Source organism: Gymnodraco acuticeps, unplaced genomic scaffold (assembly GCF_902827175.1).
Source record: "Gymnodraco acuticeps unplaced genomic scaffold, fGymAcu1.1, whole genome shotgun sequence".
Taxonomy (NCBI): domain Eukaryota; kingdom Metazoa; phylum Chordata; class Actinopteri; order Perciformes; family Bathydraconidae; genus Gymnodraco; species Gymnodraco acuticeps.
Genome location: NW_022990158.1, coordinates 1,393,442 through 1,414,231, shown reverse-complemented (window position 1 = coordinate 1,414,231; position 20,790 = coordinate 1,393,442). Strand labels below are relative to the sequence as shown.

The window sequence follows — 20,790 nt, the reverse complement described above, 5'->3', positions numbered from 1 at the left end:
GAAGTAGTCAAGCATTTGCGGCCGACAAACTGCACCTTAGACAGCATTCCCTCTCGCCTCCTTAGAGATGTTTTTGAATCAGTTGGAGCAAGTGTTTTATTGCTTGTAAAGTAAACACTTCTCTTAGCTCAGGATGTGTCCCAGCTGCCTTCAAACATGCCGTGGTTAAGCCACTACTTAAAAAGAAAAATCTCGATCCCTCCATTCTCGCAAATTTCAGGCCCATCTCCCAGCTACCCTTTTTATCTAAAGCCCTGGAGCGAGTAGTCTACGCCCAGCTGCAGTCGTTTTTAACCACGCATAGCATCCATGAAACATTTCAGTCTGGCTTTAAACCTATGCATAGTACTGCCCTTTTAAGAGTTTTTAAGGATCTGCTCTTAGCCGCCGACTCAGGCAGACCAGCTGTCTTGGTGCTGTTAGATTTAACTGCTGCCTTTGACACTGTGGATCATAGTATCCTGTTGTCACGGCTTGAACAGTCCGCAGGCATTACAGGCTCTGCCCTTGCATGGTTCAGGTCTTATTTGACGGACCGTAGCTTCTCAGTGCAATTAGGTGCTTTCTCCTCTGCCAAAGCCCCTCTTACCTGTGGGGTTCCCCAAGGCTTGATTCTGGGCCCCATCCTTTTTCTATTGTACATACTGCCCCTAGGTTCAATTATCACAAAACATAATATCCCCTTCCATTGTTACGCTGATGATGTACAGATATCTCTGCCTCTCAATCAAAATGCCAACTCATTACAGCAGTTGAAGGACTGCTTAACAGAGATTAAATCCTGGCTGAGCCAAAACTTCCTCACCCTCAATGAGAGTAAGACCGAGGTCATCTTTTTTGGACCCCAACCAACAGTCTCCCCGGTTGATATTCTGGGCTCCCTCAATAAAAATATCCTCCCCTCTGTTATGAACCTTGGAGTGACCTTCAACAGCGCCTTTACATTTGATAAGCAGGTTAGCTGTAGTCAAGACCTGCTTTTTCAAAATACGACTATTGGCTAAGACCAAGTCGTTTTTATCTTTTAAAGACCTAGAAAGGGTTATTAACGCCTTTGTTACCTCGAGACTGGATTACTGCAATGCTCTGTATGTGGGTATGGACCAGGCCTCAATTAGACGCCTCCAGCTAGTTCAGAATGCAGCTGCACATCTTCTGACTGGCCATAAAAAGCGTGACCATATCACCCCAATTCTGGCTTCATTGCACTGGCTTCCAGTTCGGTTCAGAATAGATTTTAAACTCCTTTTATTTGTTTTCAAAGCCCTAAATGGGCTGGCTCCTGCCTATACAGCCGAACTCCTCCATTGCTACACCCCAGGCAGAGCCTTAAGGTCGGCTGATCAGCTGTTGTTGATAGTGCCTAAGACCAGGCATCGAGCTTTCGCAGCGGCTGGCCCTAGGCTCTGGAATACTTTGCCCCTCCATGTGAGGTCGGCCCAGACCCTGGGGGTTTTTAAATCAACACTTAAAACTCACTTTTTCTCTCTGGCTTTTGTTTAAATATTTATTTATTCAGTTATTTATTCATTTAGTTCTTTATTTTAATATTTATAACATAACATAGGATTTCATAAAGTATTTTTAAAATAGTTTATACATTATTCGAATATAGGAATAGTAGATAGGATTACTTAAAATATAGTACCTTATATTTAATCTTTTTTCCCTTTAGACCCTTGCGGTTTATTCTTAAAAATCCTTACCCTTACACACCCCCCATTTTCCCTCTGCTGGGCTATGGCCTTGTAGAGGGTAACGGGGTACAGAGTCGCTTAGATAAGCGGGGGAGTGCATCTGACGAAGAGATAAGTTGTTGTGCTCCCTATCTCTGTTTCTTATCCTATATCTAATAGAACTGCTCGGGTCTTGATAGATTGAGTGGGGAAGTTCATGAGATCTTTCTAGAGGGTTATCAAGAATAACTTTTATCCAATGACCTTTTCCCTCTCTGTCTGTGTCTGTGTATTCTCTTGTTCCGATTAACCCAGCCAAATCTTTTTTCTTGTTTTGTATCTATAGGCCTATCTATGCCGGGATCCGGAGTCGAGGCTGATCCTCTTGCTGTAGTCCTGTGTCTTGGATCCTCTATCCTGAGTTCTGGATTAAGTTGTGGACTTCGGGTCGTGGCTGAACCTGTCTCTGCGGTCCTGCCTTGGGTCTCGTCATGCTGCTTCCCTGATGGCTTCCACAGGATTGTAGCTGACATCCTCGTGGATTCATCTTCTTATTACAGACACATGCATTTCCTAACATTCGGTCTATATGCTGTAAAATGTATTATCTCTTCGATTTACACACGGCATCTATTGCACGTCTGTCCATCCTGGGAGAGGGATCCCTCCTCTGCTGCTCTCCCTGAGGTTTCTCCCATTTTTTCCCCTTAAACTGTGGGTTTTCTCTGGAAGTTTTTCCTTGTACGATGTGAGGGTCTAAGGATAGAGGGTGTCGTTTTTCTCATACTGATATTCTGAACAATCTGTGCTGTTGTATTTGCTGTAAAGTGTCTCTACTGTAGGCTATTTTTATTATATGTACAGCACTTTGGCTCGACCAAAAATCGTTTATAAATGTGCTATATAAATAAAACTTGATTTGATTTGAATGTTCTCATCTCACTTTAGGGGAAGAAGAAAAGAGGCATATGCTATTATGGAACACAAAATGTACTATCAAGTGCATAAGACAATAACATATTTAACAGGTCCGTCAGAGGACCAATATTGAAAAAGCTTTTCTTAAAAAGAATAGCTCAACATTGTGAGATACATTGAAATTAAGTATTGGGTAACCATTATAGGTGCTTAAAGGTAATTTATTTTTCAGGAGAGCTAGTAGTTTTGAATTTTAATCACAACTGCACTTTGAACACCCACATGTCCCTATTTCTGTTTGACTTGAAATATGTTGAGGTATTTTTTTTAGCTTTGCATATCTTTCCCAAAAATGCAAAGACAAACAATAAGATTTAAAGTTCTTAAATAAAGAGGCAGAGAACATTGAACATCAGTATGTATGGTGTTACGCCCAGGTATAGGGGAACCTAGGCGCAGCACAAAATGTGCACTCTCCCCCACTCTTCCCACTCCCAAGAACACGGACACCGAGTCAGAGAAAGCGTTTGGTAAATGTATTTATCAAAAAATATACACAAACAGGAGTAGCAAAACCAACTAAAAAGAAACAATCCTTACAACTCAAAATCTTACCTAACCGAGAAATAACATACAGGCTTCTTACAGTACCTACACTAACGTAAACAGGAGAAAACGATCAATCCAAAAGGGAAAATAAAAACAAAAGGGTTTGCACTCCTGAGAACATACATCCGTCTTGCAAAGACAGGTAAAGTGACACTGGCCCGTAGCCAGAGGAGAAGGACAAAACGATACCAGGGTGCGCTCACAGCACCACAGAACAAAATATTTTAAAAAAGCGCCGCGTTGGGAGTAGGAGAAGCGGAGTCAGTGAGAGCGGCCGAGGAACTGCACGGCTGCAGTTAAATATCCTCCCGTCTCCCCAGGTGGACCAATCAGCCTGTCGAGGGCCTCCAATCAGCTACCGGGCACCACCTGTTCACTCATACGCAGCCACAGACACAGGAGTAGGAAGAAAATACCTGCACACAAACAACATAACGACCCAGGGTCGTAACAATGGTATCTGATGTATTTTTGCTGGCGTCATCCTTCCCCTTTTTTGTTCAGGAAATGACTGGCAGGAGTTTACAGCAGAGTGACAGGAATGCTTGTGCAAGAGTTTTGGTAACAGCTCTTTACTGGGAGTCAGAGTTGTGCTGACCACCATCAGCTTTTACTTATAACTTATGGAAGGAAATGTGACGTCTGTTGAAACAGAAGCTTAAGAGATTTTCACGTTTTGTACTAAGACATTAGATACGTCAGTAACCACCCAAATTGTGAATGTCCGAAGCTTCTTTGTGTCTGGAAAACAGAGCTTGCTAACAAGTGACTAAATGAGACTACTAAACATCAACCGTCCGAACAACAGTCCATTTAAAGCTTAGTGGTGGTGATGCGCAACCATGGTACCATGATGTTGTTAGCTTTTTACATTTATGCATCAAAAATGTAAAGAGTGGTGTTTATATGTGGAGATTATTCTGCTGACTAAAACTTGGAAGTATCATAAACGTGTGTTTCCTACAAAGCTTATTTTCTGCAATATACTGAAATCCAATGAAACAGTCCCATTGTATTTGTCGAGAGAGCCCTTGCAAAGATACATAACTGCCGGGTCGTCCTACAAAATACGTCACCGCTGCACCACTCAATGGCTGGAACAGATAGCATATTTTCAGTTAGTTGAATTTCCCAAAATGAGAAGTTAAATCCATTTCATATATCGTTAGCAATATGGCAACCATTAGCCACCTTCTAATGTCCAAAAGAAAAAACAATAACTAAAATCTGAGCAACCTATTACAGAGCTTCACAAATGCTTATTTCCATCCTCACTGTAGTGCTGTTGCTTAATCCTTAGGTCTATTTAAACTCATCTTCCCCAACTGTCCTATTTATAATTAATTGGGAAAGTACGCCGTTCCCATTATTTTTCAAATTTGTAGTTCCCGAAAGTGTCTAAAACTGAGTGATCTGTGAAAAACAAATCTCCTATCTCCGTGACGTCTACTGCTACCATATTTTCTTGTGCTAACTAAATTAATGACGGAGACTCTCCAACAACACATTTTGATTTCCCGCTCAATTTGAGGGGCACAAATAGTACACTGCATCTGAAAATTCACTCCTTTTTTTCTCTTCTCTGCTTTTCCATCCCTCTCTTCATCTTTCTCTGTCTTTTTCTCCCCCCCCCCTCTGTTCTGCCCTTCCCTACCTCTTCCCGCTCTGTATTTCTGAGGATTATGTAAATCAATTAATTGAAAACACAAGCCAATGACCCCGTTGTTTAACTCTCGCACTCTTCGGAGGGCTAATGGAGTGGATAATTGAACGTGTTTTTTTTTTTACCATGTTGCTCTGTCAATAGCTTTGGTAAGCATTGAAAAGGAAACTCTTTTGGGTGGCTGTTACCAACTCATTTATTTTCACAATCTGTAACCTTTCATTCATATGCAGCTTAGTGTAAGCTATGCATGTTTTGCACAGTGGACATTTGTTGTTGGAATGTTATTAGGGAACTGAGAGGCAGCCTCTGGAAATATGACTTTTCAAACCCCGCTTAGGATGCATGTGTGTTTTTTTGTAGAGAATGTGCTGGGAGGAGGACTAATGTTGGCTTAGGGTGATTCATTATAAACCATAATTAAGTAAATGTATTAATGTATTTTAAGAGAAAATGTTGAATAGTTCAAAGAACACATATTCCTTTGGAGCTTCAAATTATAAAGTTATTTTAGTCTTTTGGACAGGTTGTGGTAATAAAATGCTAATGCAGAGTAGAGAATGGCTTCATATCTGAATTAATTTGTTTTATACTGCAGTGAAAGTAACCAGGCGCCTCTGAAAAAAGCTTTAAAAAATAATAGCAGGTATAAGATGTGTACCATATCCTGAAGCAAATGTATTCAACATTTTAGCATAACATCATAAGTAAGTCGCTTTGGATAAAAAGGTGGATTAAAACAAATAAAATCAACTTACCGTTCAAAATCGTTGGGGTCCAAAAGTTTTGAAATTTGCTTAAAGCAGAATCCAGAGTTATTTTCTCTCTCCATTCATTTGACTGAGCCAAGTCGATTGTCACGCTGCGGATCGAAGGCGGGGCTTAAGCTTAACTCAAGGGCACATACGCTCTTTGGGCCTAGATACGGGTACCTTTGCTCTTGAGAGGCAGGCCATTTTGGCTTTGTGCGTGCCACTGAGCAACTCTGATAGGAATGAATGAGATCCCGCCTGTAACGCTGTATCCAGTTCTCTTACACATCCATGCTTATTAAGATAAGATAAGAGATAATCCATCCATCCATCCATTTTCTCCCGCTTATCCGTGGTCGGGTCGCGGAGGTAACAGTTCCAGCAGAGAGCCCCAAACTTTCCTTTCCCTGGCGACATCAACCAGCTCTGACTGGGGGATCCCAAGACGCTCCCAGGCCAGTGAAGAGATATAATCCCTCCACCTGGTCCTAGGTCTACCCCTTGGTCTCTTCCCAGCTGGACGTGCCTGGAACACCTCCCTAGGGAGGCGCCCAGGTGGCAACCTTACTAGGTGCCCGAACCACCTCAACTGGCTCCTTTTGACGCGAAGGAGGAGCGGTTCAACTCCGAGTCCCTCCCGGATGACCGAAATTCTCACCTAAGGGAGACACCAGCCACCCTGCGGAGAAAACCCATCTCGGCCGCTTGTATCCGCGATCTCGTTCTTTCGGTCATGACCCATCCTTCATGACCATAGGTGAGGGTACGAATGAAAATGGCCCGGAAGACAGAGAGCTTTGCCTTCTGGCTCAGCTCCCTTTTCGTCACAACGGTGCGGTAAAGCGACTGCAGTACCGCTCCCGCTGCTCCGATTCTCCGGCCCATCTCACGCTCCATTGTTCCCTCACTCGAGAACAAGACCCCGAGATACTTGAACTCCTTCACTTGGGGTAAGGACTCATTCCCTACTTGGAGTGGACAGTCCATCGGTTTCCTGCTGAGAACCATGGCCTCAGATTTGGAGGTGCTGATCCTCATCCCAGCCGCTTCACACTCGGTTGCGAACCGATCCAGTGAGTGCTGAAGGTCGAAGACCGATGAAGCCATTAGAAACACATCATCTGCTAAAAGCAGTGGTGCAATCCTTAGTCCACCGAACTGCAGACCCCCTCCCCACGACTACGCCTCGAAATCCGATCCATGTATATTACAAACAGGATTGGTGACAAAGCGCAGCCCTGGCGGAGGCCAACCCTCACCGGAAATGGGTCCGACTTACTGCCGAGGACCCGGACACAGCTCTCGCTTTGGGAGTACAGAGATTGGATGGCCCTGAGTAGAGACCCCCTCACCCCATACAGCAGCACCTCCCACAGTAACTCCCTGGGAACTCGGTCATACGCCTTCCCCAAGTCTACAAAACACATGTAGACCGGATAAGCGTACTCCTGAAAATGGGCATAACCTCCTTAACAATTGTGGTTTTCCGTGAAAAACACTCATACGAAGCAGATGAACCTGCGTACATTCCAATCTATATTCTCCATTCACCTTCCCTGCAGCGAGCAAAGCCAGGGATGACTTTAACAATGATGGATGTGTGTGTGTGTGTGTGTGTGTGTGTGTGTGTGTGTGTTGAGAATACTAACAAATCTTTATATTACAGTATCCACATTTTTCATCTTATGCTCTTCTTATTGCATGTACCAAAATGATTTCTATCAACACAGATTAGTGGACCTGTGTGTGTGTCAGGTCACAGCATTGACAGATGGAGCAATAACAATCATATTTCCCATTCCAGTTGGACAGACATATATCCCCAGATACAATGACAAACGGTGTGTGTTGTGTGAACTCTGTGCACATGGGAATTTGTTGGTGTGAAAGTGAGATATAGATGTAAATCACGCTGTGAAAGACTTAGATTGTGTTTGTGTGTGTTGCTTTAATATAAAAAACATGAAAATAAACGTGTGAGCAACTGTTATTTAGGTCAAGTGACGCTCTGTAGACTTAGTTTTTGTGTGTGTGTTTTTGATTATCACCTGAGATCTTACGCAGACATGTGTGTGTCTGTTTGTGAGTGTGTTAAAATGAGAATCACCATCCTATCTATTCTGACAGTGAGGGATTTTGCGTGTTTGGGGCTATAACGGCCCATAGAGAGGGATAGACAGAATGTGTGTGTGAGTGTGTGTGTGTGTGTGTGTGTGTGTGTGTGTGTGTATGTGTGTGTGTGTGTGTGTGTGTGTATGTGTGTGTGTGTGTGTGTGTGTATAGAGTATGGATACTTACTGCTGCTGGGTATGAGATCTCTGTCTGGTAAAAACAGCTTGTATCCATAATGTTTCTCTAAAACGTCCGGCAAGATCTCCAAAGCAAATGTTTCTTCGTCGCTGCTTCCTCTGCTGAGGAGGACAAAAAACAATAACTTTAATAAGTGAAGTGTAAACTGCAAGATCAACCATTTTTGGAGCTGAGGTAACATTAACATGCTCATTTTTAGGTTCTGGTCTGACTTCATGGCAATAATTCAGAAGCCATTAAAACTAAGCTGAAAGGTACAAACCCTCTGATTTCTCCTAGCAGTTTGTCATGCATTTCTTCATCATTACACCGTACATGTATTTATCTTATATCTGTCCAAAATAAAATGAATTACTAGTATGTTATTACAGATTATTATTGCGATTAACATGATTAAATGTTTTACTCAATTGACACCAACAATAAATATCACAGAGGTTATACAATTATATAAAGGTGTGGTTTGGAAATGAAAATAATTTGTTTACGTAATGGTGACCAAACCATTTGAGACCCACTGAGATAACTTAGACTAACAGTAACTATCCAAACAGAGTCCTTTACTTCACCCGAGCTGTAGTTATCTGAGGCAGAGAACTCTCGCTCCACCCAACACATCCTCACTCCCAGGTCGGCCTATGTTGACGTTATGTCAAGTCCCCTGTGTCGGCTTTTTCCAACGCAAGGGGGGGGCCCTTAGCGTCCATTTTCAGCTTTCCGGGATGTCCATATGCTTCTATGGACGCTCATGGAAGCACGGCATTCGTTTGTGTCGGCTGCCCTTAAAGGCAATGTGAGCGTCCATTCCCATTGGATAACAGAGAATTGTACACCCGGAAGTAAGTATTCCCCTTACTGTCGATTGATTTTACAGTGATATCTGCACTACTCATCGACTAAAAAACACCAGATTATCCTTGTTAATTACACAACATTGATTGGTTTAAATTGTGTGCAATGCTTTTGTATTTCTCCCCTTCGATTCGGAGAAACAAATATTTTTTCGGAGTAAAGGATGGCAGAAGACACTACACTACCCAGAATCCCCAGCTATCGTTTGGACTACACCATGTGCTCTCTTTGACAAACCCCGTGATAGTCCTCAAGCTCTGTGATTGGAGAGTGTGCTCCGAGGGTTACGCCGAGCCTCGAACGGCAGACTGTCCAAAACTGGATTTGAACGGGTCCACCGCGTCCCCCCCTCCCCCGTTCCCAGAACTACACATGCTGGCTATTCTGTTTCGCAACATGTTCTCTATCTATGGCACGTCTCTGGGAGTTGTAGTTTTAAAAGACGTTTTCGTATTTCCCATAATAAGAAGTTGCCAGTATTAAACTGTGTACATCCCTGGAGGTTTAGGGGGTAGGAAACACTCACATTTAAAACATATAATTAATAAATGGGTGAAAATTGCTTGTGCCCATAATGGGCAGCATTAATATATATACCCACATGCCAGCTAAGGTCAGAAGAGCTTTATTTAACAGCTGGTCTTATGTTTGTGACCCCTGTTGTTAATTGATAACATTACATTAATTGATAAGCCTGAAACATGCACTTGTCAAGGTTCAGAGGCACATTTTGCAAATATGGCAGTAGCCATCGATCAGCTTAAGTCTTAAGATAAGATATACTTTATTGATCCCAAGTTGGAACATTTGCGTTACATCAGCATGTGTAACAGTTAAATATGCAGTGGTGTTTATTTGTAAATCATTTAGTATAATCACACAAATTCTGTGTTTTATATTCAACAATTCTGTGTTCTTTATTTATTGATTGTTCAATACCTGACAAGGCCGGAGATGAAATATCTACATACATCTTATAAGAGTATAATACATTATGTATAATATCAGTTAAAATAAGTGCTTCAGCATAGTTAACATTGCTGGAGGTACGCACAAATATTGATAGATGTCTTGTAATGCACTATTGAGGAACCTGCGACCCAAGTTTTTCATTCAATGCATAACTACACCATAGTTGTGTAGGCCTATATGATATGTCAATAAACCTTAGAAAATCTTGAAATCTTGAAAGGGATGTGCAAAATAGTCATTATATACAGTCTTTAATGGACTATTAGTAGAGAATAACGAGTAATGAATATACTTTATAGGGATCCTATTAATATCTAATAATACAAATAATGAAATTCAATAACATGCTTTAACCACTAGGTGTCCCTTTATATCAGGTGTGCACCTTTATGGTGTAAATACAGCCTATCTACCAATTGGATCAAATATAAAAGTCAGCCGAATTAGTGTTGATACTGCATGGAGACGTATTGTGTGAAAAGAAATGTAAGATGTTGTTTAACTGCTGATATATTTATGATCCACGTCACGTTTTCAGTTCCTCATGTTTGTCTAGAAGTCTTCTCATCAGGGCTCTATAAATACAGAACTACGGCAGATATGTAATATTTAATGCAGCCGAACCGTGTATTACAATGCCGGTATGTGATGACTTTCAAAGAGAAAAGCAAGCACATTCGGAATAAAGTATTATTTTATTTAAAAAAAATGTTTTTGGTCTGTTTCCGGTATTTGTTAATGACGATGTGCTCTGAGATGTGAGACTGGAATTGCACAGGGGAAAATAACGTAGGCTATCTTTAGATGCGGATTTTGTTAAACTAATATGTTTTCGCTGTGGACCAACACTATACATTGACGGGGAAGGGGGTAACAATAAAGATAACACCATTAAACAGTTACACAACATAACAGAAATAATATCGATAGCAGCGTCCCTAGCAACCACCTTGGTAACAATGAAAACGTTATGGACGCAATTTCCTGAAGTAATCTTCGTAATAACTAGCAAACTAAAGATCATGTACATCCACTGCACACATAATCTGAAATAACAACTCATATTTCTCGCATCAAATGACATCAAAACGCATTTTAATGGCCAAACTAACTTTAAAATAGGCATTTTCCATCGAGAATAAAACGAAGTTCGGCCATGTTTTTTTTTTCTGCAGGGAGAAATTTGAAGATCACATGACGTCAAACAGAGCACATGGTGTAGTCCAAACGATAGCTGGGGATTCTGGGTAGTGTAGTGTCTTCTGCCATCCTTTACTCCGAAAAAATATTTGTTTCTCCGAATCGAAGGGGAAAAATACAAAAGCATTGCACACAATTTAAACCAATCAATGTTGTGTAATTAACAAGGATAATCTGGTGTTTTTTAGTCGATGAGTAGTGCAGATATCACTGTAAAATCAATCGACTGTAAGGGGAATACTTACTTCCGGGTGTACAATTCTCCGTTATCCAATGAGAATGGACGCTCACATTGCCCTTAAGGGCAGCCGACACAAACGAATGCCGTGCTTCCATGAGCGTCCATAGAAGCATATGGACATCCCGGAAAGCTGAAAATGGACGCTAAGGGCCCCCCCCCCCCCCCCTTGCGTTGAAAATGGACGCTAAGGGCCCCCCTTGCGTTGGAAAAAGCCGACAAAGGGGACTTGACATAACGTCAACATAGGCCGACCTGGGAGTGAGGATGTGTTGCTCCACCTTGTTGTAGAAACGGCTTTTTATATCCGTCAGCGCAGCTAGCTAACAACAATCCCCGATACCGGTGCGCTCTCTCTCGCAAAAAAAAGATCTTGTGCTAAACACACACACAGACAGAGCCGAGCTTGAATGTGCCCCGGACTCCCAGGCCAGACCACGCCACTGACTTGCTCTTTCAAATTGTTGTGAGTCGCTTTGTTCTCCTTGTGTGCTCCAGGTTATAAATTATAATAAAATAAATGCAAAAAAAGATATACAGGTTAGGTTTATTGTTGACTCTAAATAGTTTTGATTGTAAATCTTTCTCTTTTTGTAAGCACTATGAGATTGAAATGGGCTTTTAGATTACTTTGCTACAATGCTACTGTTTTCAATATCATTGTAAACATTTAAATATAAGATTCACAATATTTTCAATATAGGAAGTTAGCATCAGAAAGGGCTCCCACAAGTGCAATAGGATTTTTCCATTGGATTTCGGTATATGTGACCTGCTCCATCGAAATCAGTCGCATTGACCCGAAGACACATTTTGAGTTGTATACACTGTTGGAAAGAGGAGATTCCTAGCTTTCTAATGATATCAGGATTGTTTTTGTACTCCAAATATTAAGCAAAATATGTCACATTATATAATGACTGTCACCGAGTCATCATTTTGAGAAAAAGGCCTTCAAAGTTTTCTCTTCTCTGGAATCCATTGATCTGATTGGTTATTAGCGGAGCAAATGATAAAAATACTACGGAGGGAAGATGTTTTCGTTTGGATTACTGGTCTGGGGGAAGCTCGCAAGTGTGTGTGTGTAATTTTGCATTTGTGTGTATTGTGCCTGCTGTGACGTCAAGTTACTCCGTTCTCCGCTTGTAATTATGCCGAAGCTTCAAAGTTGTATTTATCATCTGAATTTGCCGAAACAAGTTTAATATTCTGAAAGCCAAGACTTTGTTTAATTGAAATCAGATGAAAACAAACTGCAATGGACCCTGCTGTGTTATCTATGATTACTATACGCCTTACATTCATAATTTCAGCCGGAGGGAGGGAGGGGAAGCAGTGGCGAGTGAGAGCTGTCATCTTCCCTTTACAAGCTTCAAAAATGTATTTATCGTGTGATTTTAGAAATAAAAGTTCCATAATCTGAAAGCCAAGACTTTGTTTATTTAAAATCAAACAAAAACACCCGAACCCCAAAAAACTATTTTTTTCGATAGAGTGGGTCACATATGGCATAAAGTAAACTCTGTGGCAAACATTGCATTCATGATACCCACACGTTTTGATCAGAAGTTAATCCACACATATCTTCTAATTCTCAAACTTGAACACATCTTCAGTGTTGTTTCCTGGAGTTATTGGGTGTTTCAGGTCTTGCAACAGACACCTTCTTCCAGGCAACCTGACTGAGGTTAATCAGTCCTCTGCGGCAGTCCTCCACCAGCTCCTGGTACTTTGTCTTCTTTCTCATGCGCTTCCTCCATCCTTTCCTTCCAGGGCATAGTGAGCTCCAGCAAGATGAGCTGTCTAATGGCCTCAGAGACCAAGAGGATGTCTCAGTCTGGACCGGTTTAAGTGTGTTGGAATGTTCAGCTGCCTTTCAAGGTCAACTGTCATCACCCAGTCTCGTGTTGTGGAGAGTAAACCAGCAGAGTAGCCCTTTAGTCTTTTCAACGGCCACTCGTCCTCTTTGAATAACCTGATGGACTTTGCTGTAGTTTTGGTGTATCTGCTATCACTAATCCCCTTGCTTATTGCCTCAGCAATGGACTTTAGGACCTGGTCATGTCTCCAGCGATAACGCCCCTTGCCCAGTGCTTTGGAGTAGCTGCTCAGGATTTGATCGAGATTCCCTATTTTAGAACACAAAGGGCATGCAGGTGTCTCTAACTTGCCCCATGTGAACAGGTTTTAAGGGCTGGGGAGGACATCATAAACTCCCTGAATCAAGAACTTGATCCTCTGTTGGTTCCACCTCCAGATGTGCTGCAAGGTAACATTCCGCCCTATCGCCTGTTCCCACTTCATCCAGATACCCTGCTGTCGCATGGCCACTGTACTGCGTTCCTGCTCTTCCTCTACTGAAGCAGGTATCTCCTCTTGCACCAGCTCTCGCCTGTCTTTTTGCGATGGCAGTGCCGTACTGGGTGGACGTTATTATCCAAAGTCCAGCCCTGCCCTGTGCCACACTCCCAACCAGGTTCTTGTGCTTCAGCCGAGCCTCCGCCGGCTGAACTGCCTCGGCTGCCCTCCACTTCCTCCCGGTCCGCAGAACAATTCCTGTGCCGACCACTTTGAAAGGGAGCCTGAGCTTGTTGCTGTTCCCATAAAGCCCAATGCTGCTCAGGCTGCGAGACAGGCCCAGCCATCTGCGGAGATAGTTGCTCACCTTGCACTCTAACCCTTTCACTACAGTCATGGGAACTTCAAAGATAAGCGGAGTCAATAGGATTCTTGGGAGGATCCCGTGCTGGTAAATCCAGGCCTTGAATCTTCCGGGGAGCTCAGACGATAATGTCCTTTACCTTCTGTGGTATGTGGTGTCTCTCCAGTGCAACCCCAACAAGCTTGTGGGGTATTGAGTTTTGAGTATTGACCCTCTCAACTTCTCCTGACTTCTTGTACTCCCTCCTGAGAGACTTAATTTCTTCCCTGAGTTGCTGGATTTGCCTTGCTCGGGTGTTCGGAGCACAAGCTGTCTTGACATCCTCTAGTCCAAATTGCTCAGCTGCAATGTTTACGATGATGGTAGCCATAGAGTTCTGCCACCGGTCCACATCCCCCTTGGCAGTCCCTTCCAGAATGCAATCTACATCAAACTTCTGCCACTCTGCTCTGCTCGTGGATTTGGGCCACTGGATTCTTGGTTGGGCCGGAGGAGCGCAGGCAGCTGATGTTTCTGGTGCTTGGTCGCTCTGTGGATTGCAGGCATCCCATGTGGTTGGCGCTCTGAGGCTGCATGCAATGCCGGCCAATCTCAACATTTTAACAGATCACCACCCCTAAGCTAAAGGCGGTGTCTTGTCGGCGTGATGAAATGTTGTAGTCTCTTGTAGTCACTTGTTAGCTCTTGCTGTTTTTATGACCCATAGAAGCGTCAGACATTCACAAGTGGGGTAATTAGTGACGTATTTCATGTTGCAGAACAACATGTGAAAATCTCTTAGGGTTGTTTTAACCACATATCTTATTTCAGGCTTTTAACAGAAAACTGATGACTTTGAGACGAGGGAACCGAAAGTGGTAAAATGTTATTTCCGGGTTTTTAAATTCAAGTTTAAACACTACCTTAGATGTTCTAAGCACATGATCAAGGTTTGCATTCCATATTTCAGCTCTGCTAGTGAGTTTGAATTCTGGTTTTGTTAACACGATACAAAAAAAAAATCATTGTTCAATACATATACATATATGTTTAGAGGTAACTGACCTGCCCAAACAGTCCAGGTCCACTTTAGTGTAGGAGAGATAGGCATCATACTCCTTATTATCTGTGAAGAGAGAGACAGAGTGAGTGAGTGAGAGCACAGGGCATATTTTCACACTAAATCAAATTAACTGAATCAATTCTGAATTCTGATACTTCCTGGTCATTTCTACATCAGGATTTAAAGAGAACAAATGAAATCTTGGGAATATTCTGCTCAAGAAATCAGGCTTACTTATTCGAAATCAATACTGCAAAATGACTTGTTTTTCCTTGTCTTTCAGCTTGTTTGTTTATGTTAATGCTTTTTCAATATAACATTTGATACTGAGAGAAACATAAAGCCTAATAAAAAAAAAAGAATTGATTACTTTGATGTTTTTTTTTTAGTTGCTTTCTTTGACCTACGTCGACTTGATTAAATGTAATAATTCTCTATCTTTTATTTGATATCAATATCATACCTTTGCTGTTATTGTTTTCTAATATATAAGTACATCCCCTTGCTGATGATTACACCCCTCCAATCATCTGGTTTGTTACAAAATGTGACTGCCTCGCCCCCTCCTACCCGTCTGCTTTTTAAAATACTGTCACAGTTTCTACCTGTGGAGTTCTATGCAGTTTAAGGTGTCCAAATACAACGTGTTATTATTATTACTCACACAAAAAAACAAACTTATTATGGCTATGGTTGTGTATACACATTTACATTTATTTCCAACTTATCAGTTTAATAATTATGTCGGCTGTTTTTTCCAGAATGATTACGGTTTTGTCTTTCATGAGGTAAAAAAAAGGTTTAAAAATTAGATATACAAATAAAATAAATATCTTAGATTTAAAGGGGCCCAATGCTTCTGGGGTTTTCCCTTTCCTGTAGTGTGTTATAATGGTATTTGTATGTAAATGGTCTGCAAAGGCTAAAATCCCAAAGTTCCCTCCAGGGGGAGTTTATTTTAATGTATAATGCCTGTAAAGAAATATGTTTTGTATTTAAGCAAAGTACACCAATTCACAAACCAAGTCAATTCATAAAAAGTAATAAAACAATTTAAAAAAGCTTACCATCTTCAGTTTCATCGCTTCCAAAGTGCCTCCTGTAGCAGAGCATGATCTCCAGGTTGTAACACTTATAAAGTGCAGTGAGGACTCCCAGCAGCAACAGTATGACCCCCAGACCACCAGCCAACTCCAGACTATACATGTCTACAGTCAGGAAAGAAACAAATCAATGAGACACTTCAAGATAAATAAAGATCAAAAGGAAAAAATAAACAAATGTCCTAAATCAATAACTCACACTGAAACTCACATAAATAACCAAACAAAAACAGACAGTTACAATTGTATTTTTCTAAGCAATCACTGCAATATTAAGCGCTTTGATAACAATTACCGCCGAAGAAGCACAGTATTTAGAATTCACTGAAGGAGGCAACAAAGTACACACACTGCACATGATGTGCGAGACAGGTTAACATGACTTCTGATAAACCACACAGAGAAGCTGGTTAGCAATATTGCATTTATTAGCTTCTAATTATAAATATTTGTTAATTTTCTAGAGAAATCTACTTTGGGAAGGTCAGATGCTGAATGTGACATGGTTTTGGATATATGTCGTTAGTTTCCCTGGTGTGTCTGATTGTCTGATTGTGTTCACCTGTTGCCCTTGTGTTTCTGCCTCCCCTGCTCAGCTGTGTCTTGTCCTGTGATGATTACCCTTCTGTGTATTTAGTCTTGTCTTCCATGTCTGTTTGTCGTCTCTCCTCGTCTATGTTACCTGCTCGTCGGTTCATGTCCATGCTACCTGTCGTCTCTTCGTGTCCATGTTCCCTCGCCTATGCTCGTCCGTGTCTCCTGCCTGTTCCTGTCTGTAAGTTTGTTCCTGTCTGTCGTGCTCCCCAGTTTAGTTAATTAGTTTCTTGTTTTTCCTGTCTTCGGCTTTTTTTAATAAAGCTCGCTTTTGTTAACAAACCTTTTTGTATTTTTTAACTGCATTTGGGTCCTATTTTCCCCAAACCTGGCAGAATGAATATCAAAACTACAGCTTACCTGTGTTCAGGTTCAATGTGTAACTTTTTAGCGCACTCATACTCATGTTTTATAGTCTCAACATATGTTTTTTTTTAAATGCCATATGAGGTCAAGCATCATAATACTTCATGATTGCTAGAGGGTCTTTATTGACTACACACGGAGATAGTATCAATGCTATTTTCATAGTTTTACATGCACAATAGTGTGTTTGTTCAATGTTGAGATTAATTTATGATGCTATTAATGCGCAGAGCCTTTTGCTTAAAACTGCTGGTTTTGTTTCTTTGGTTACCTCTCCTGCTAGCTTGTGCCAATAATTTGGCTTAGTCGGGCAGCACCGCTCTCTCCGTAGAAACACAACCATTTACCATTGGTCATGTGAATGCAGATTGAATAAAATGTTGACTACAAGTTGACAAACACATAAAGTCGGACTCAACACACAGAGTATGTTGACTTGACTGAGAGAGATAAATTACCTCACATCAGCAGTGTGTGTGTGTGTGTGTGTGTGAATGAAAGATAGTGCTTTCAAAGGCAATATGAGTGTATGGGAGATGAATGAAACATAGCTTGTGCACCATGTTTTGGCACCATTGCCATCTCACAAACACACACCCACGCACACTTCTGTAATCAAAAGGTAATCTACTAATCTGAAACTGAAATTCATTGTTTATTTTCTGTTTGATTTTAAAGCATTTCACATATGTATATCTTTGCTTCATTTAATAAATGTTTCTTCCCATTTTTATCTCGTTTGCCTTTTTTTCTGTATACTGTATATTAAAACCTGAGAATCCAGGATATATTATCAAACTGAATGATATAAGATTCAGATTTTAAAAAAGGACAGAAAAACACAATATAAGACCTTTTTGAAAATATAGCTATATTAATTAAATTATTATTTATATTAATTTTACAATGGTCTCTCTTTACAGTATATAATCTGTGTTACTACATTTTCACCAGTAGACGTCTCTCCAACTCTACTCTGAGCAGCTAAACCACCTTTACACAGAGACGCTGTGGGTAGAGGAGGGAGGGAATGAGGGAGGGAGGGAATGAGGGAGGGAGGGAATGAGGGAGGGAATGAGCGGGGAGGGAGGGAATGAGCGGGGAGGGAGGGAATGAGCGGGGGGGAGAAGGAGTGGTAGTCCAAGGGGGAAGAAAATAGTCAAATTCAACTAATTACCAAATATTTGCGCTGCAATGAGGTAAACTCAGATTGTTTCCATTTGTCATGAGGCACATTTAGAAACTTCCACTTCAGTCTCCATCTCCAATGTCATCTATCTCTCTCAGATATTTCCATTAGTAATGAGTCACTTACTGCCGTCTCCAGATATCATTGCAGAGGAAAATGGGAGCAGAATTTAAATGTAAACACTTATTACTTATTACAGAAGAGAAGTCCAAAGTAATGGTTGAGGTTTCCGCATGTGTGGGCAGGAATATGTTTGAATCATTTTAGTGGGATTTTTAGATAACTTTTCTTCCTGTCTTACTCTATCCAGACTGAAGACTTTCTTTTTGCTGCTGCTTTTAATTACGCTGCACTGTAACTTTTATTCATGTATTGTATACTTATGTTTTCATATTCTCTTTCCATTTTAATATCTGTTTTTAAATGCAATATTTCTTAATGCTCTTAATGTTGTTCATTTTTATATAGCACCTTGTGTTGAAAGGTGCTATATAAATACACTTGCCTTGCAGTAACACTGACAGCACCTTGTGGAATTTTATAACCTCCCTTTTTTCCATTCTTCACTTTTCTTGCATTTGCTTCATTGGAAGAGCATTGAGCATCTGTTGCCCAGGTACATTTTCTAGAAACAACAGTAATGGTGATAAACTAAACAAATAGCCTTAAAGTTAGTCTCTAAATGTACCATCTGTCTCGTCTTCCATTTATACCACGACAGGCTGAAATGCTTGTGTCCACATTAAGCCTTTTTCTGAGCGCATACCGCTGGAAAAAGCGCAGAACCCAGCACCTTCTTTTTTAGCACTTTCCCTTTCCGAATGCCTCAAGTAAAACATTTTAAACTTTTCAGGAAAGTGCCAGTGACGTCTGTATAAATTGCAAGAAAAGCATTTTTGTGTCATGACGGTCCGACGTAAACTATCAGAACAGAGACTTCACAAATTCTCTCCAAACTCTAATCCACACTTTTTTTTCCAAGATATTGTCAAAATCGAGCTTCCAAACCAACAGAGAAACCCCCTTTAATGCAGCCTCACATTGTGTCTGATTTGTTTCAGAATATTATTATTTGATGTTCACACTTTTGGGTCATTGTTTTGGGTTTCTATTGGATGATTTCATGCTTTAATGTTCTTTCTTTCTCATACTGTCTGGATATACAGTGGGACAAAAACGTATTTAGTCAGCCACCAATTGTGCAAGTTCTCCCACTTAAAAAGATGAGAGAGGCCTGTAATTTTCATCCTAGGTACACTTCAACTATGAGAGACAGAATGGGGGGAAAGAATCCAGGAAATCACATTGTAGGATATTTAATGAATGAATTGGTAAAATAAGTATTTGGTCACCTACAAACAAACAAGATTTCTGGCTCTCACAGACCTGTAACTTCTTCTTTAAGAGCCTCCTCTGTCCTCCACTTGTTAACTGTATTAATGGCACCTGTTTGAACTCGTTATCAGTATAAAAGACACCTGTCCACAACCTCAAACAGTCACACTCCAAACTCCACTATGGCCAAGACCAAAGAGCTGTCAAAGGACACCAGAAACAAAATGGTAGACCTGCACCAGGCTGGGAAGACTGAATCTGCAATAGCAGCTTGGTGTGAAGAAATCAACTGTGGGAGCAATTATTAGAAAATGGAAGACATACAAGACCACTGATATTCTCCCTCGATCTGGGGCTCCACGCAAGATCTCACCCCGTGGGGTCAAAATGATCACAAGAACGGTGAGCAAAAATCCCAGAACCACACGGGGGGACCTAGTCAATGACCTGCAGAGAGCTGGGACCAAAGTAACAAAGGCTACCATTTTTTTCTTTCTCATTTTGTCAACGAGTTCAAACAGGTGCCATTAATACAGTTAACAAGTGGAGGACAGAGGAGGCTCTTAAAGAAGAAGTTACAGGTCTGTGAGAGCCAGAAATCTTGTTTGTTTGTAGGTGACCAAATACTTATTTTACCGAGGAATTTACCAATTAATTCATTACAAATCCTACAATGTGATTTCCTGGATTCTTTCCCCCCATTCTCTCTCTCATAGTTGAAGTGTACCTAGGATGAAAATTACACGCCTCTCTCGTCTTTTTAAGTGGGAGAACTTGCACAATTGGTGGCTGACTAAATACTTTTTTGCCCCACTGTAAATGTGTTATTCAGGTCTAAAATGAGAAATTCGAATTTTGAGTAAAATAGGTGTTTATCACTCTACTTTCACCACAGCAGGGACTGAGATACATCAGGACTGAATAATGACTTCATATTACATACCAAGGTTCATGTGATGTGTACAAATACAAATTGAGCATTCAACCTTTTTTTCAACAAACAATTTATTATAAATATGTTTTTTTCAACCAACTATTTATATAAATATAAGAAACTGGAAAATCTAACTATTTACAATATTGAAAATCAGAACTTTCAACCAACTATTCATTATAAATGTCAAGACAGTGTCAAGGTCTTTGTCTGTCTTCCAAGACAGTGGGTCTGGATGGTGCATGGGCTGCTGTGTAGGTGGGGTGTACAAGTGCTATACGAGACCTCCTTGCTGGCTGGGTTGAAGGTGATGGCTGTGGTGGAGCCTTTGTGCTGAGGTGTATCTTGACCTGGTGGCAGCCGCAGATTGGAGGT

At 41.1% G+C, this 20,790-nt stretch overlaps 1 protein-coding gene across 8 annotated transcripts in view; it reads right to left on the bottom strand.

Moving 5' to 3' along the window:
* Positions 1-20,790, bottom strand: part of il1rapl2 (interleukin 1 receptor accessory protein-like 2) — a 608,994-nt gene that overhangs the window by 13,331 nt on the left and 574,873 nt on the right. For 5 of the 8 annotated variants that reach the window (XM_034217408.1, XM_034217411.1, XM_034217412.1 and 2 more), the window contains 3 exons: positions 15,962-16,102; positions 14,897-14,957; positions 7,917-8,029 (listed from right to left, as the gene is read on the bottom strand). In XM_034217408.1, coding sequence (XP_034073299.1) covers positions 7,917-8,029; positions 14,897-14,957; positions 15,962-16,102 — 315 coding nt within the window. The remainder of the gene's footprint in view (positions 1-7,916; positions 8,030-14,896; positions 14,958-15,961; positions 16,103-20,790) is intronic. The other 3 variants (XM_034217410.1, XM_034217413.1, XM_034217415.1) reach the window with 1 other exon arrangement.